The sequence below is a fragment of the Lissotriton helveticus genome, chromosome 10 (assembly GCF_964261635.1).
Source record: "Lissotriton helveticus chromosome 10, aLisHel1.1, whole genome shotgun sequence".
NCBI lineage: Eukaryota > Metazoa > Chordata > Amphibia > Caudata > Salamandridae > Lissotriton > Lissotriton helveticus.
Window position 1 is genome coordinate 1061048493 of NC_136071.1, and position 15098 is coordinate 1061063590.

Here is a 15098-nt window from a genome sequence, read left to right on the forward strand (position 1 = left end):
CAGGGGACCCACTGGGGGGGGCTATGCCATGGCACGCTCGGGATAGGTGAGAGTAGGCGGTGCTGTGAGCGGTTGGGTGGACTTTCGGATCGGGACCAGGTTGGATAAAGTTTCGTTCAGGCCTCGGATCGCGGTTTCAAGCTGAGTTTCCAGGAGGTTTAGGCAATGCGTCATGATATCTACGGTGGGAGGTAGGGAGTCTGGGGCAGCACAGCCAGAGGGGGAGGGGGTGGGTCCCAATCATGGTGGCTATTGGGGAGAAGCAGCCTGGTATGTCTCTGGGAGGAATCATGAGCAGGGGGAGTATCGGCTCATGACAAGGGCTCTGCCTCGTGTGGCCTGGCGGCGTGGTGGGGCTGAAGGAAGACTGAGCTTGGGGGTGAGGCTCACTCCTGGAAGGCAGGTTGGGATGGGGGGGGGCATGAGTGGGAGGGTCATCTGCCAGTGGGGATGGCATCTTTGATTGGAGGTGCAACGTTGTGGGAGGTGCCTCGGGAGGGAGGGGATGGGGATCACGAAGGAGATGTAAGAAGGGTCTGGCGTCTCACCTGCCGTGGAAGGCTCGGTGGGGGGGGGGGGGGGCAGGCCAGGTCATGCTATGTGCAAGGGTGCCTTTTTTAGCAAGAGGAAGAGGGAGTCAAAAACCTTGAAGTTATCATTGTTAGCGTGTATCAGGACTGAGCCATTCGAGTAGATGGTTATGGAGATTTTAGCACTCAGCGTCTGGTGATTCGGGAGAGAGGACGTCAATTTGCGGCTATGGGATGTGATGGTGGTTTTGGAGATGTGGAAATGTATGTTGAGGATGATGATCCAGTTGTCAGGTCTTTCAGTGTGGAAGATGAGGTCCATTTTGATCTGCCCTTTAGAGGAGCAGTGGAAGGTATCTACGAATAGTGTTTCGGGTGCTGTCTGATCAGTCTATGTTTGAAGTGTCTCTTCGCTTTGCCAGTGAGGTTGGAGGGGAAGGAGATCGCGAATGAGTTTGGCCCGTAGGGTGTCATACTTCGGTGTTCGAGGGGTGACAGTAATTTGCGTGGTCGGTGGCATTATGTCTGGGTTATAAGGGAGGAGGGTTCCCTCAGGCAGTTTAAAGGAGAGAATGTTGTGTGAAGTGGAGAGTGCTATCTAATCAGGTGGGGGGTTGGGGCGCTTGAGGAGTTACCTCCCGGTGGGAAGAGACCAAAGGGGGGGAAGGGTGGATAGAGTAGGGCTTCTTCAAGGACCAGGTTTGAGAGAAGGTGTTAGTCTAGTATCTTGGGGTGGGGGTCTGTGTTGTTAAAGGTCTTCTCTAAAGGTGGCGGGTCACCTCTGTCACGATGTGACGGTGGTTAGGAGATTAGGTCGCGGGTGGGTGTTTAGAGGAAGGGCGTCTGGAGGTTGCCTACACTAATCTGTGGTTCCTGGGAGTGTTAGGGAGGCAATGGATCAGGACTCTCTAGAAGCTAGTCCAAGTATAGTCCCTGGTAGCCATTTCGGGGACAGGCACCTAGGGGCTACCTACACTGACCTACGAGTCTTTGTTGCGGTATCTGGCGCATTGGAGGGGAATTCGCTCGAAGCCCTCTTCTGGTCGATCTTTGGCGAGACCTTAAAGGCTCCCCAGAGGTAATCGTGAGAATTTGATGAGTTCAACCGAAGGTGGCAATCATGGCGGCCATTACTGAGTCATGCAGCACGGGCTTATAGGGTGTCAAGGTACAGGGCTCCTCTCCCTCCTCGGGGCAGCCTAGTTACCGTTGAGGGTCACAAATGACCCTTCTTCTGTGATAGGAGGTTCCAGGCTACCGGGTGTCTTCAGTGTCTTTAAAGCTGGCTAAATTCCTATAGTGTATCTGTAATTGGCGGCCATTACGGGGTCAGGCAGCAGGGGCTCCTAAAGTGCTGCGTCTCGGGGGCTCCGCTTCCGTTTCAGGACAGCCTGGTTTTTGTCCGGGGTCATAGATGACCCACTTCAGGAGGCTCCAGGCAACCGGGGGTCTTCTTGTGGCATTAGTGTTGTCTGCTTCCAGTCGAGCGTCTGCAGTTGGCGGCCATTACGGGTTCAGGCAGCAGGGGCTCCTAAAGTGCTGCATTCGGGGCTCCACTTCAAGACAACCTGGTTTTTGTTGGGGGTCACAGATGACCCGCCTCAGGAGGCTCCAGGCTACTCATTCTCCATGCTCTCATTCACCTATTTATTCATCCTTGTACTTACTCATTCACCCTCTTGTCCCCGCACTCTGCCACTCGCGTATGAACGCACAAATTGAATCCGCAACTCCTGCACTTACCCCCTTATTCACACTTTTTCCACTCCTCCAGCTATACAACCAGGGCGCATACTTACTGGCGTAATATCAAGATGTAATAAGTGAAACAGACTATCACGTCCAGAAGGACTAGCAAAAAGTATTCCTGGGTGAAAATGTGTTTCCATGCGAGTGTAATCTTGCACTTATCTGGATTACTGAGCGTAATTATTACTATTTTTGTTTTTCCTTACACATATGATCTTTGCAGGCATACAAATACTTGGAGTAGAAAATATCATGCAGACAACTGCACAATAAACTGAACAGGTTTGTCACGTGACTTTGTACCAAGCACATATCCCGAGTGCACATTTCACGCCGATGTCTGCCTAACACACCGGGTAGGTATCGTTAGTGACTTTGGCGCGCATTGGGTACACTTTTATCACAGATAACGACAGCAGCGTAATTTAGTAAGTATGTTAAAGAGCAATTTACGTATACTACATATGGATAAACACAATCCGTAGCTAAAGAAACCAAAATGTTTTTTCTCAATGGGAATTTAATTTTACTAATTTGACAAACATCTGATACTGTATTTGTTGTAGTGATCTTTAATTACAAATAATCAACAACAAAAAAGCGTAAAAGAAAAAAAAACACGTCTTGATCCTGTTGAGCAGCCTGAGTACCTTTGAAAGATTTTCATGCAGCAGGATTCCATTGTCACACGCTTGCATCTTCTGCCACCTACTGGCAGTATCCTGGAACAATCTACAACATCATTAGGAAAGTTGAGAAAGATGGATTCCAATTAGCGGGATACATGTGCATTCTTGCTCTAGCCTCGCTGTATTTTTCAGAAATCCACGTTTTAGCAGTCAGTACCAGAGATGAAGAGGTGGGTGTCATTAAATGTAGGCTCATAGAGAGCGGAACAATGTTCAATGCCCCTCGCTAAGTCACCAAGCAAGGATGGAATATCACAGCATATTTAAAGCAAGCGCAAATACAGACATGCATCGACCGAGTGAGAGAGAGACTTCTGATGATTTCACACTAACTTAAGCAGTGTCCCATGTCTTCGTTCCCTCGGGGTTGCCCTGGCCCAGTGCTGCACACCAAACACCTGGGCATCATGTGCCGCTAGAATGATCCTGTATTCCCCATATAAAGATAAAGGATAAGAAAACCATCTTCGTCTGATCGTACTGAGGAAAGATCCCGCGGTCCTTAGAAGACTAGCACCTGGTACAGGAGACTAGCCCAGAAATGAAGTTACTTTACTGATTTCCAATGCAACAAATATAATTCAACATCCTATGTACATACACAAGACCTTCAGTAAGAAGCATTGCAATATACAAGAACCCTCGATGCACTGCCATAAGGAAGCTGTGGTCCGGGCATGCAGCAACAATCTGCTGCATCAAGAACAACCAGTAGAAAACAACGGAGGAATGACTACCAAAGATGTGGTTGTGTTGCTGTAAAAGTTCTTGTCTACAAAGGAATCGGCCCAGTTACCAGCCGTTCTCGCTTTCCTTTAAGGGTCACACCAATTTTAATGTGTTCCACCATTCATGTCTGCTTGGGAGGATTTATTGGTCCATCCCTACGACCACATTACTTGCATGCGCTCCTAAAAGATGTGACGCCACTTTTTGCTCTAATCGCAGTTGCACAAATCCACATAGTTAACACATTACCCAAATTCCTTAATAAAACCCATTTAAAAATGCCCTTGATTCAGCCTTGTTCGTCTTCAGGAAGAATGAGGTATACACAATAGCACTAGCTTTGTAAATTTCAGCCACTGATGTAGCGCCCAAGGATAGCTACAAGTTGGTCTTCACTCATGTCAATTGTCTCCGAGAACAGGAGAGCACTCATTTTGGCAAAGCATAAACTTCCACACGCTCCCAAGTCCCATTTCCTACGCATGGTTTCAACGTTATATCTCTACGAGCGGTTGGGCAGCAAAGAAAACGTTCGAATATTAACCCCTGTCGTGGATCAGCCCAAAAATACAATTCGTAGGCAAAACAGAGACGGTCATAGATTCGAGACCGCAGGAGTAATGCTTGTACGTAGAATGAAACTGGATTTGTAGTGTAACTCAGCCCGTGTATAGACATATACAACAGAGACATGGGTTGTTTAGATACTTCTTGAAAAAACAGTGGTGACATTTGAAGACATTCCAAAACAAACGATGGCGTTATGAGATCACAAGTTCATGACCCGGAGGAGTGCTGCAAAGTGAACCTATCTTTGAACAGCGACATCTCGTGGTGGCTGTAGCTCGTGCTCTAGTCAGTCATTCATTCATTCATTTAAGAGCGCTGGCCACGGCAGCGGCTGATATACTGCGGCTGTGTGATGCCCCTGCCCTGTGTATCCAAATTACATATTTTGATCCTGTATCTGAAAATCGCACTATTATTCTAATGCTGACATTGGCTTCATAGTCTCAACTTTACCTTTTGTCTTCTGCAAGTTTCCTACCATCTGGGCTCAAAGTGTGCTGGCATGGAGGGGGGCGTCGAGGACCTACAGTCACATCTGAATCTCAGAGGTTCGTTTTGATACGTGCAGTCGTCACACCTATCACAAAGGGGTGGATAACAGTAGCATTCAAGATCACCGCTTGATCACTGACTTCCACAGGGTCCAAGTATTCCAGAAGGCAACCGACCAGCTTCCCTACTCGATCATACCCTCAGGTGGACATTCCGATAGACTTCTAGCTTCTGACTATAATTAGATATCAAGATATAATTATTGACAGCACACAGAGAACACCGCTCTCTAGACTCTGTGCCCCAATGTACACAGTGTATTATTATCCCTACTACAAGTAAATGTATTCTATAGGGAACTTAACAAAGAAGTCAAATTACATGAAAAAGCTTGCCTGCAGATTCGCTGCAACTAGTGTGACATCTAGTATATTGAGGGACCCCTGGTGGTGACGCGGTTTTCTCTGGACTCTGGTACAGTGGCAAGTGAAAGGATTGCATTTTTTTCTGCTTTAGAGAGCTTGCAAGGATCTATTATTGATCAATGGTGACTCCTGCCTGCGTACAACTGCATTCTACAAAGGTAATGCTCTGAGGAGAAGACCAATGAAAGTAACTAGTCTGGTGATTAGAGATGACCTGAACGGCTATAGGTATCTGGACTTCACAGCAGTGCAACTGCCGTTACAATCAATATTTTAAGAGTAGCTTGCAGAGGGCCAGACCTCGAAGGAAAAGAAACTCGCTTGGGAAACGCGAGGTGACTGCACCCAAATCTCACCATCTGGACTACAAAAGCAAATTCAATTAAAAAGGTTAACTTGTCAATTTTTAATAGCTCTACTGAAAAACTGCACCTCGGGCAACTGTTCTGAAAGAAGAGTTATAGAGGAAAAAAATATTAAAGGATGAGAGCTGCCAAGAAAAGAGCTTTCGCAGAGAGGTTATAGTCCACATCAATAATTGTTTTGTATTTAAGAGTGCAAAAACAATATGATCAGATATATAGTCCTGAGGTGACAATGGAATTAAACTTGCTGCAGTAGACAGGTAATTTATTTATTTATTTATTTATTCAAAGTTTTATATAGCGCGAACAAGATCCTTACAGATATCAGAGCGCTTCACAGAGACAGGGGTAGGTGCAGCAGGAATGAACAAGATAAAGGGAGCAGTATAGTAATCACTAACATAGTAGGATAACAGTAATGTACAGAAACATATCAAAATACAATCAGGTAAACAAGTAATATAAGACGGCACAAGTCATTGCTCCCACTACAAAAGGGTTCAGGTAAAACCTTGGATGTGTGGATGGCTTATACCAATTTCTTAGGATAGAGATATTACTGGGTGGGGGCATCGGGAGGGTGATTCAATACACCAAAGTGTAACATATATTGGTCGGTAGTAAGAGAGTAGCGTAGTAGTGTCACCATCAAGTAGGAGTATAGTGCCAAAGAACAAGGTGATCAGTGATACAAAGCGATGCAGAGTCTCAGATCCAGTATCTATAAAGTTCAGGAGATCTTGGCCAGAAGGATTGTTTTCACCTCTTTCTTGAAGAGTGCAGTGGAGGAGATAAGCCTGGTTTCCGGAGGGAGCGCATTCCAGATCCTGGGTGCCATTCCTGAGAAGGAGCGCTTGTATGTTTTTTCTTTCCGGAATCTACGAGGTTTCAGGAGTAGATTTTTTGTACTTCGATTGGATCTCGACCCTCCTGATATAGACAACTTTTGAGCGAGGTAGTTGGGTGCCTTGTGGTGCACGGCCGAGTGTGTCATAACTGCAATTTTTAGCTGTATTCTGGCTTCAAAAGGCAGCCATTTTAGAGATTTTAAGTCTGGGGATATATGCGAATGTTTTCTTGAGCCAGTAATGAGTTTCGCGGCAGCGTTCAGGGAGGCTCTTAGGGGTGCTGTTGTGGATAGCGGGAGTCCGCTGAGGGCCACAATTCCGTAGTCTATGCGAGGGATGACTAAAGCTTGTACAGCAGTTTGGAAGTCTTTGGCAGGGAGGAAGGGTTTAAGTTTCCTCAGTGTGGTGATTTGGAGATTAGCTCCTTTTGTGGCTTTGCTAACGTGCTGTTGCATGTTGAGCTTGGCGTTGACTGTGATGCCTAGGGATTTCGCTGAGTCCACGATGGTAGGTTGGACATTGAGTGCTGTTAGGTTATTGAGCCAAGTTTGGGTGGTGGAAATTTTCGCCGGGGGTGAGATGAGGTGAGATGAGGTGAGATGAGGGGTGAGATGAGTAGGAACTCAGTTTTCAGCGCATTTAGTTTGAGGTGATTATCGGCCAACCAAGATTGAGTGTTACTAAGTGTGGAATTCAGAAGTTTGATATCTTTCGGGGATTGTAGCTTTAGGTAAAGTTGTGTGTCATCCTTGTGGAACACCTAGATCTGCAGGCACCGGTGTAGATAGCACATTGTCGATCTTGAACTTCTGAGACCGGTTATGAAGGAAGAAAACCATTTGAGAACAGTTCCCGATAGACCCATTCTAGTGCTTAGCAGCTCCAATAAGTTCTCGTGTTTGACCGTGTCAAATGCTGAAGAGAGGTCAAGAAGGATGAGGAGGCAGGATAATAAATGGTTTTATACTGAAAGAGAACACAAACTGTACGTACAAATGGCTGTGCTGATGTCACTTCAATTTGGGGAGGCTGTTATTTAATTAGACAAGATGTTTACCGCTGATGATTTTACTAAAGATAGATTCTGCCAAAAAAGTTGAAAGCATCGGTAAATAGGGAATCGTGATTCTAGTAAAGAAGTCAACCCCACTGCGACTAAATGTCTGAGACTTAAAACGTATATTTTCTATGCTTTACTGACTCAGAACTGTGTGAGTCCTTGTTGCCTGGGAATATTTACTTATGTATAGACTTTTCCATGTGCAAATCAGACAAGTAGAGGAACTATACCACTCTCACAAATATGTTCTTAAGAGAGAACCTTTGGGAGTCATCAAGCAGCAATTTATTGTTTTACTTACTCTGTGCAAAACCAGACATAGGATACTTAAAAAAATAAATTAAAAAAAGTAACTTAGGGCCACATGTACAAACCATTTTTTTGGTGCTAATGGTCCAATTCGCAGGAATTGCGACTGCAAATCTGCTTTTTGGCAAGTACAAAAATCATATAGCGATTTGCTAAGTTGTACCCGAATCGCATTTTGGGGTTTGCTATTCGGAATTAGGAAGGGGGTTATTTAGGGCGTATCCCTCCTAATACCGCATTGCAGTGGTATGTGTGAATGTTTAGCGACTTCGCATTTTCACACCCTTTGAAAAGTGGTGAGAACCCATTCGCAAATAGGAAGGGATCCCCAAGGGACCCCTTCCCCTTTGAGAATGGTTGGGATAATATTTGTAAAGAGCAAGCAGTAGACTACTTGCCTACTCTTAAGAAACGAAAACACTTTTCATTTATTTTTCCGAAACGCATCCAGTTTTCCTTTAAGGATACCGGGCAGCATTAACAAAAAAATAAAAAATAAAAATTGCATTATTTAAAAAGTGATCAAAGACAAGGTGATCTGCTGACCCCAGAAGGCCACCATCCCTGTGATGGCTGTGATTCCTAATGGGTCGCAAATTGTGACATACCTCAATATTCATGAGACAGGTAAATTTGCGACCCACTTGTAATCGCTATTTAAAACTCACGTTTTCCTACTTTACGAATTGCATTTTCCTAATTGCGATTCACTAAGAATCACAATTAGGAAATTGCAATTCTGTAGTCTTGTGCATGTGGCCAAGAATATCTAAGATGGTGAACACTAAGTCGGTCATAGATTGTGGTTTTCCACCAACCAGGCTTCAGAAAAATGAAAAATATGACGACGTGATGAATTTTTTTCATATTTTAATTCTTAATAAAAACTCGTGAGCACAGAGATGAATAGGCCCCAGTCGCTGTGGACCTCCAAAACCCCGCATCCAAGGTCATGAATACATGATCTGGCACAAAAATAATGACCAAATGTTGATGATGAGGAGTGTAGCTAGGGGCTGAAGATAAAGAAATAATAACCCATTTCACTTATATTTGTGCAACTGAGCTAGGTATAAAATTAAAAACAACAACACATTAGGTCCTCAATGACAAATTCTTTGACTGCATCCTTACTTATTGCATCCAATGAATTATGGCACTCTAGGTTTTGATACTTATTGCATACAGGAAGTATTGAAGCAAATACCCAGTTTAACCCTCAAAACAAGCACATGTTGGTGCTTAATGCACCAAGATCCGCATATCCCGTTTCTTCTCAGGGCTTTTTTCATCCGTTACATTTTTATAGGTGTGGTCTGTGAAACTTATCGGGTGAAAAGTCTGACTGTCTGTTTTTTCTGGACATGCTGATGATTCGGACACCCGTTCGAACAGTGGTTTCTGTGAATGTTTGAATATTACCAAGCACCCGCGGTTGAGGCGGCATTATTATTTAATGCACGAGTATTACCATTGTCAAGCTTCACATTATTAATCTATTCCCTCTACAGTTCCTTGATGGAAACCATTTAGACCAACGCACCGAGCCCTGCTAGAGATGTGTTAATGATTACAGCAGCAAAGTGCTCAGTGGACCGGAGGGGGCGCCCAGGAGACTGTCAGGAAGGTGACAGGCGCCGGTGTGTGTTGTGAAAGGCACGGATGAGGGAGTTAGCCTTGTGTGGGTTACAAATAACACCAGAAGAATGCTGAAAACAAGTGCTTGAATAGACACGTGTGGGACTGACTATGCAGTCCAACGAGAGGGGTGCAGCTGGCACAGTTTCGAATGAAGTACCAGTATTTGCACTGATCCGGAATACACTTTTTCCCTATATATATTCCATTTTCTGTGCCAACGAGGAGTCGTAAGAAGGGGAAACGGCTGCCCCTCGAGCCCAACAACACCATTTATATACAGTTAGAGATTAGATTGATCCACTGACTCCCCAGTGTGCTGATCTTCAACGTCACCAGGGTGAATATTACATTTAAAGCAGGACCTTTTAGATTCCGAGACTAGATCCTCAAGTGAGCACAAGATGCAGATATTTTGGTCGTGTTTCTAAGGTTCCTCAACAGTGGAAGCTATTTGTGTAATACATTAATTGCAAGCATCAAACGCTCACCATCTCAAATGGAAGAGTGCATTTATGTAGACTACCCTTTGGTCTCGTAGACTGTTATACGACATGTTAACAATGGCTTCCAAACATGGTGTACAATGTTGCAACACATGTAAGCTTTCTGCAGCCTAAGAACTTCGGATAGAGTTTACTTTTAGTTGTTCCTAGTTCAAATAGGTATCAAATGACCAACCTTTAATTCCCTGACCAGGCGCCCTATTGCTGAGCTAACGGAGCTGCTTCTCAAGCTATCGGAATTAGCAATGAAGTTTTCTACGATTTATTGTTATACTTTTTATATACGCACACACATTCAACTTGTGCTAATTGTCAACATTTGAACGCCGTTCAGTGGATTTCACCATGATTTTGAAGCAAAACATTTTTAGACAGGCTATTTCAGAATAATAGAAACCGGTGCTCCTAGAATCAAGCAAATATCACTGTTGAGTATGTACTTACTGTTTGTCCAAATCTGCAACCATTCGATCAATTCCTTCCTTAGAAGGCACATGTGTCCCATGAAGAAGACTGTTGGATGTCGGAAAAAATTCTTCTCCGCTGCACAAGAGCAAGAACACAATATAAATAACATGCTAAACAAGAGCATCAGAGATTGTGACCATATCACACGCTTAGAAGGTGTCCACAAGCATGTTCATTCAACAATTCATCCCAATGGATGCACCACAATCTGAAATGGGATGGGAAAAAGATATTAGCAACACAAAAAGTGATGGACGGAATGCTGAATACTGTCAAACATTCACCCCCAGTCTCACATCTGGGTTAAATCCATCGTTTTTTGCTCACCATGCCACCCCAGTTTGGACCCAGCCATATCCAAATCAGTCTTGACCCTCTCCTCATTGCAACAGTCCAGCCTAAACTGCCAGGCCAGGTCCTTTCTGGACGGAAACAAGCACTCTGGGACCGATTTCGGGGTATCACCCCTCATCAGCCAGGCTAGCTTGAATCCAGTGGCACAGTGAGAACGAGACCCAGGCCTGGACCTACCCTTGCCACTTAGAGTAACTTTAGCGCTGCAACCAGATGATGGACGGATTGCTGAACATTGTCAAACATTCACCTCTAGTCACAGATTTAGGTTAAATCCATCGATTTGTTTTGCCCACCATGCCAAAAATCAAATGTCATATGTAAATCAGTCTTGACCCTGCTTTCTATGGGGACAGTCCAGTTAAACTGACAAGCCAGAACCTCCTTGGAACGGAAACAAGCATCCTGGCACCGGTTTTGGGGTATCACCCCTTATCAGCCAGGATAGGTTATATCCAGTGGCCCAGTTTGCTATGTTCGCCCTAAGTGGCAAGGGTATGCCGAGACATGGGTCCCATGCTCACTGTGCCACTGGATTTAAGCTAGCCTAGCTGATGAAGGGTGATACCCTGAAACCGTTCCAGGGTGCTTATTTCCGGTCCAGGGAAGGAATTGGCCAAGCAGTTCGGAATGGCTGTTCCCCTGGGGAAGTAGGGTCGAGACTGATTTGCATATGGCTGGGTCCATACTGGGGTGACATGGAGAGCAAACGATGGGTTTAACCCAGATCTATTGACTGGAGGTGAGCTTTTAAAAAAGTTTCAGCACTCGGTCCATCATATTGTGTTTGCTATGGATAAAAGACATGCCATACGTGTGAAACATGCAGTCTTTAAAGCTGAACGCCAGGACACAGCAACAACGGGAAAGAGAAGAGGGAGTAGGAAGGAACTGAACAGAGAAATTACTTTGTTAGAGTGGTAACAAACAGCAAGGCCTTCATCTACAATGGCGTTTCACAATTAGCTTCAATGTCTGCACAACGGAACCATTCATAAATAAAGGGTTATTTCAAGAGAATGTAAGCAAACACTATTTAAAGCCAAAGGACTGAAGAGCAACAAAACTGATAACGTTGAAAGAAACGTATTTACTATTAAAGCTGACGCAAAACAGTACACCAACCAACTCAGAGTGCACCATCACTACGAATGTTCATCAGACGAGGCTCACATCACCAGGTGGCCACTTTAGACCCATAAATCATGCGAGAAAAGGGAAGGTTGCGCGGGAAACCGCATAATAATCAGACACGAGCTAAAAGTTGTTGGGCCAGAAAGAGGAGCAGGAGAGGGCATACTTCAATGCCCTTAGGAAGACCGGTCAGTACAGTCCAACTAAAGGGAGTTCCAAGGGCATGGAGACTTGGTAGCGAAAAAAGATATTCCCAAAGCGTTTACACGGAGGATGAGGACTAACAGAAGGTTTTGGGATGCCAACCTGAGGTGTCTTGGGTTAATGGAAATCAAGTTCAACACCAAAGGTACCAATCAGAACACAGGTTCAAGTTAGGATAACGCTGCGGTGCCAGCGGCGGTGCCCGGGACGGATGCCCTGTACACTGAAGCCAGCGGGAGTTGAGGCGAGGGGGAGCGTTGGCGGCTGGAGTGGAGCCCCGAGGACACGGTGAGGCAAGCTGGAGGCAAACGGCGTTGCCTGTTGAGGTGGGAGGGTCTGCGGCTCGGGAGTTTCCGATTGCCCTGCGGACAGCACCAGGAATCCCATTGCGGCTGTGACTCCCGGCGGTCCCCCCCCCCCCGCTGCTGCCGGGACCTGGGGAGAGGACCTGCGGACGCTGGTGGGGTAGCTGCAGCACTCCGCGGAGGGGGCCACCTGGCTCCGGAGGATCGAATGAGCTTGCCCTCACCTGCAGCTGGCTGCGGGAGCAGGAGGCGAGTGGGAGTACTGCCCCGCTGCCCAGGGAGCTACCGTGGTGGAGGGAGGCAAGCGGGCGCGAGGCAGGCGGGAAACGGGCGTCGTCGCCCCCATCTGTGGTCTGGCGGAGGGAGCGGGAGCCGAGTGTGAGTGTTGCCCCGCTGCCCTGGGAGCTGCCGTGGTGGAGCGAGGCAAGCTGGAAACAAGCGTCGTCGCCTGTCGAGGCGGGAAGGGCTGTGGATCAAGAGCTCTGACCGTTCTGCGGGCGGCAGCGGACAAGGGGGAACTACAGACACTGGCGGGGATCGAGGCTCCCCAGGCGTATATGGAGGCTTGATGGAGCCAGATGTTAATGTCATCCGCGAGAGCTAAGCACAAATAAGGTATTTATTTGATTATGCGGGTACTCATTTTTAAATCTCCATTGTACAAAATGGCGGGGCCCAAAAAACTAAGGCAATAAATCACCACCTGTGCCCACGAGGCTCCTTCAAGAGAAGACTCCCACACAGCAACTTAGAAGCTGGGCTAGCATGAAAGTGAAACTGCCCTCCCTGCTCACAAAGCAACCACAATAAACAGAGGACTACTGGCTCTTTCCCCCTATGTGGCGGCCATTTTTGTCCAGTTGCTTTCTCGGGTGGCCATCTTGGACTAGTCATTGTCGCTGGACTTTCATTAATTCTCACTATCTGAATCTGACACTAAGAACTCACCCCTCTAGACTAAGCTCAACTACCGTTTTTTGGTACACACCTATCTGTTTCATGTAACCGATTGTTGGCATTTGTATCCTGCTCTTATATCTTATCAGAATTATACCTCCAACTGTATGCTGCACTATTCTGCACAACTCTGCAACCTGCACCCATTTTTCACTTTTTTCTCTCCTGTAATTTACCGACTGCTACCTCATGTATTTTGGTCGCTCACTAGTGGCTCGTTGGCGCACTGGTGTCACGTTGGCGCCCTAGGGTCACTTTTGATCCTTGTAACTTGATGTTGGCATTTGTATCGTGCATTCAGCACATTTATGTAACCTGCACTCACTTCACTTTTCTCTCCTGTAATGCTTGAAAACTTGAAAACTGAAACTGAAACCTTGAAAACTGTCATTTTTCTCTATGTTTGATCTAAAAAGCTTTGAGTATACCTGCACTGAAGCGCTGACTTCTCACGCGCAAAAGCAGCAAACTGATTTTAAAAAACTGTCATTTTCTCTGTGTTTGATCTAAATAGCATTGAGCTTTCCTACACTGAAGCGCCAACTTGTACGCGCTAAAGCAACCCTCCCAGACCCCCCCTGACACAGCAACTTCCAGCGCTGACACAGGGGAAAACGCCCACACCGCCAGCGCAGGCCCAAGGAGGAGCCACACCCACTGCGAGGCCACGCCCATAACACTCACTACAAATGTGCAGGCCATATCAGCGCAGCGGACGAGCGCAGCGGGAGCGCCGTTTGCGTGCCGGAGACGCGCCTAAGGCAATCCCGTCTGCGCCCGTCTGCGCACAGCCGGGCCTAGGGCCAGAACCCCTGTCGGATAAAACTGCCCCTAAGATAACCTACTCTCGTCGGGACCTCCTAAGTCTCAGACCCCCCATCGCCTCCTCTTGTGAGTTTGTTCACGATCTAGAGGGACCATTTATCAGCTGCACTAACTGCCACCCAGTCCTACTCAAACTCCCCATCCAACCCTACAAACCCTCAGCCCTCAAACTTGCGTCTCTGAACTGTCGTTCTCTCCCTAAACATGCGACGCTTATCAACCATCTTATAGAAGACCATGAGATCGACGTTCTATTTCTGACGGAAACGTGGCTTTCCCCACACTCGGCATCAGACATGGTTCTAGCCACCCCTCCGGGCTTCCTCATTCAGTCCCTACCTCGCCCTTTAGGCAGAGGTGGTGGGGTCGCCATTATTCACCGGGACTATCTCCCCTGCAAATTCAACGACGCGCAGGTTCCCGACTCTGAAAGCCTACAGTTCACAATTAAGTTAGACCCGACTAACTCTCTCACAGGCATCCTACTGTACCGCCCCCCCGGTCACCCTGGTTCCTTTTCTAGCGCTCTCCTGGACACGGTAGCAACTCAGGCCCACTCCATCACCAACTTCATGATACTAGGAGACCTGAACATTCATTTCGATGACCCTTTAGATAATGGGGCAGCCGACTTGATCACCGATCTAGCGGCTCTCGACCTCCACCTCCTAAACTCCGGAGCTACACACAACAAAGGTCACTTGCTGGACCCGGTGTTTACAAGCACCCCCACCATGCAATTCAACGAGTCCCTCGCCCTCCCCTGGACGGACCACTTTTTAGTCTCTTTCCAACTACTAGGACCTTTCAGGAAATCTCAAAAACCTTCCTCTTACACCAGGGACAGGGCCTGGTCCAAGCTCCCCACCGAAGACTGGGCCAGGACCCTAGAGTCCACTATCCCCGCCCATGCAGAAGACCCGGCTATCGCCGATAGTAAA

At 46.7% G+C, this 15098-nt stretch overlaps 1 protein-coding gene across 1 annotated transcript in view; it reads right to left on the reverse strand.

The window, feature by feature from the left end:
- The window catches only part of SYF2 (SYF2 pre-mRNA splicing factor), a 247762-nt gene that overhangs the window by 55366 nt on the left and 177298 nt on the right, over positions 1-15098 (reverse strand). Inside the window, exon 6 of the mRNA XM_078663769.1 lies at positions 10355-10453. Within this exon, the coding sequence (XP_078519895.1) occupies positions 10355-10453 (99 nt within the window). The remainder of the gene's footprint in view (positions 1-10354; positions 10454-15098) is intronic.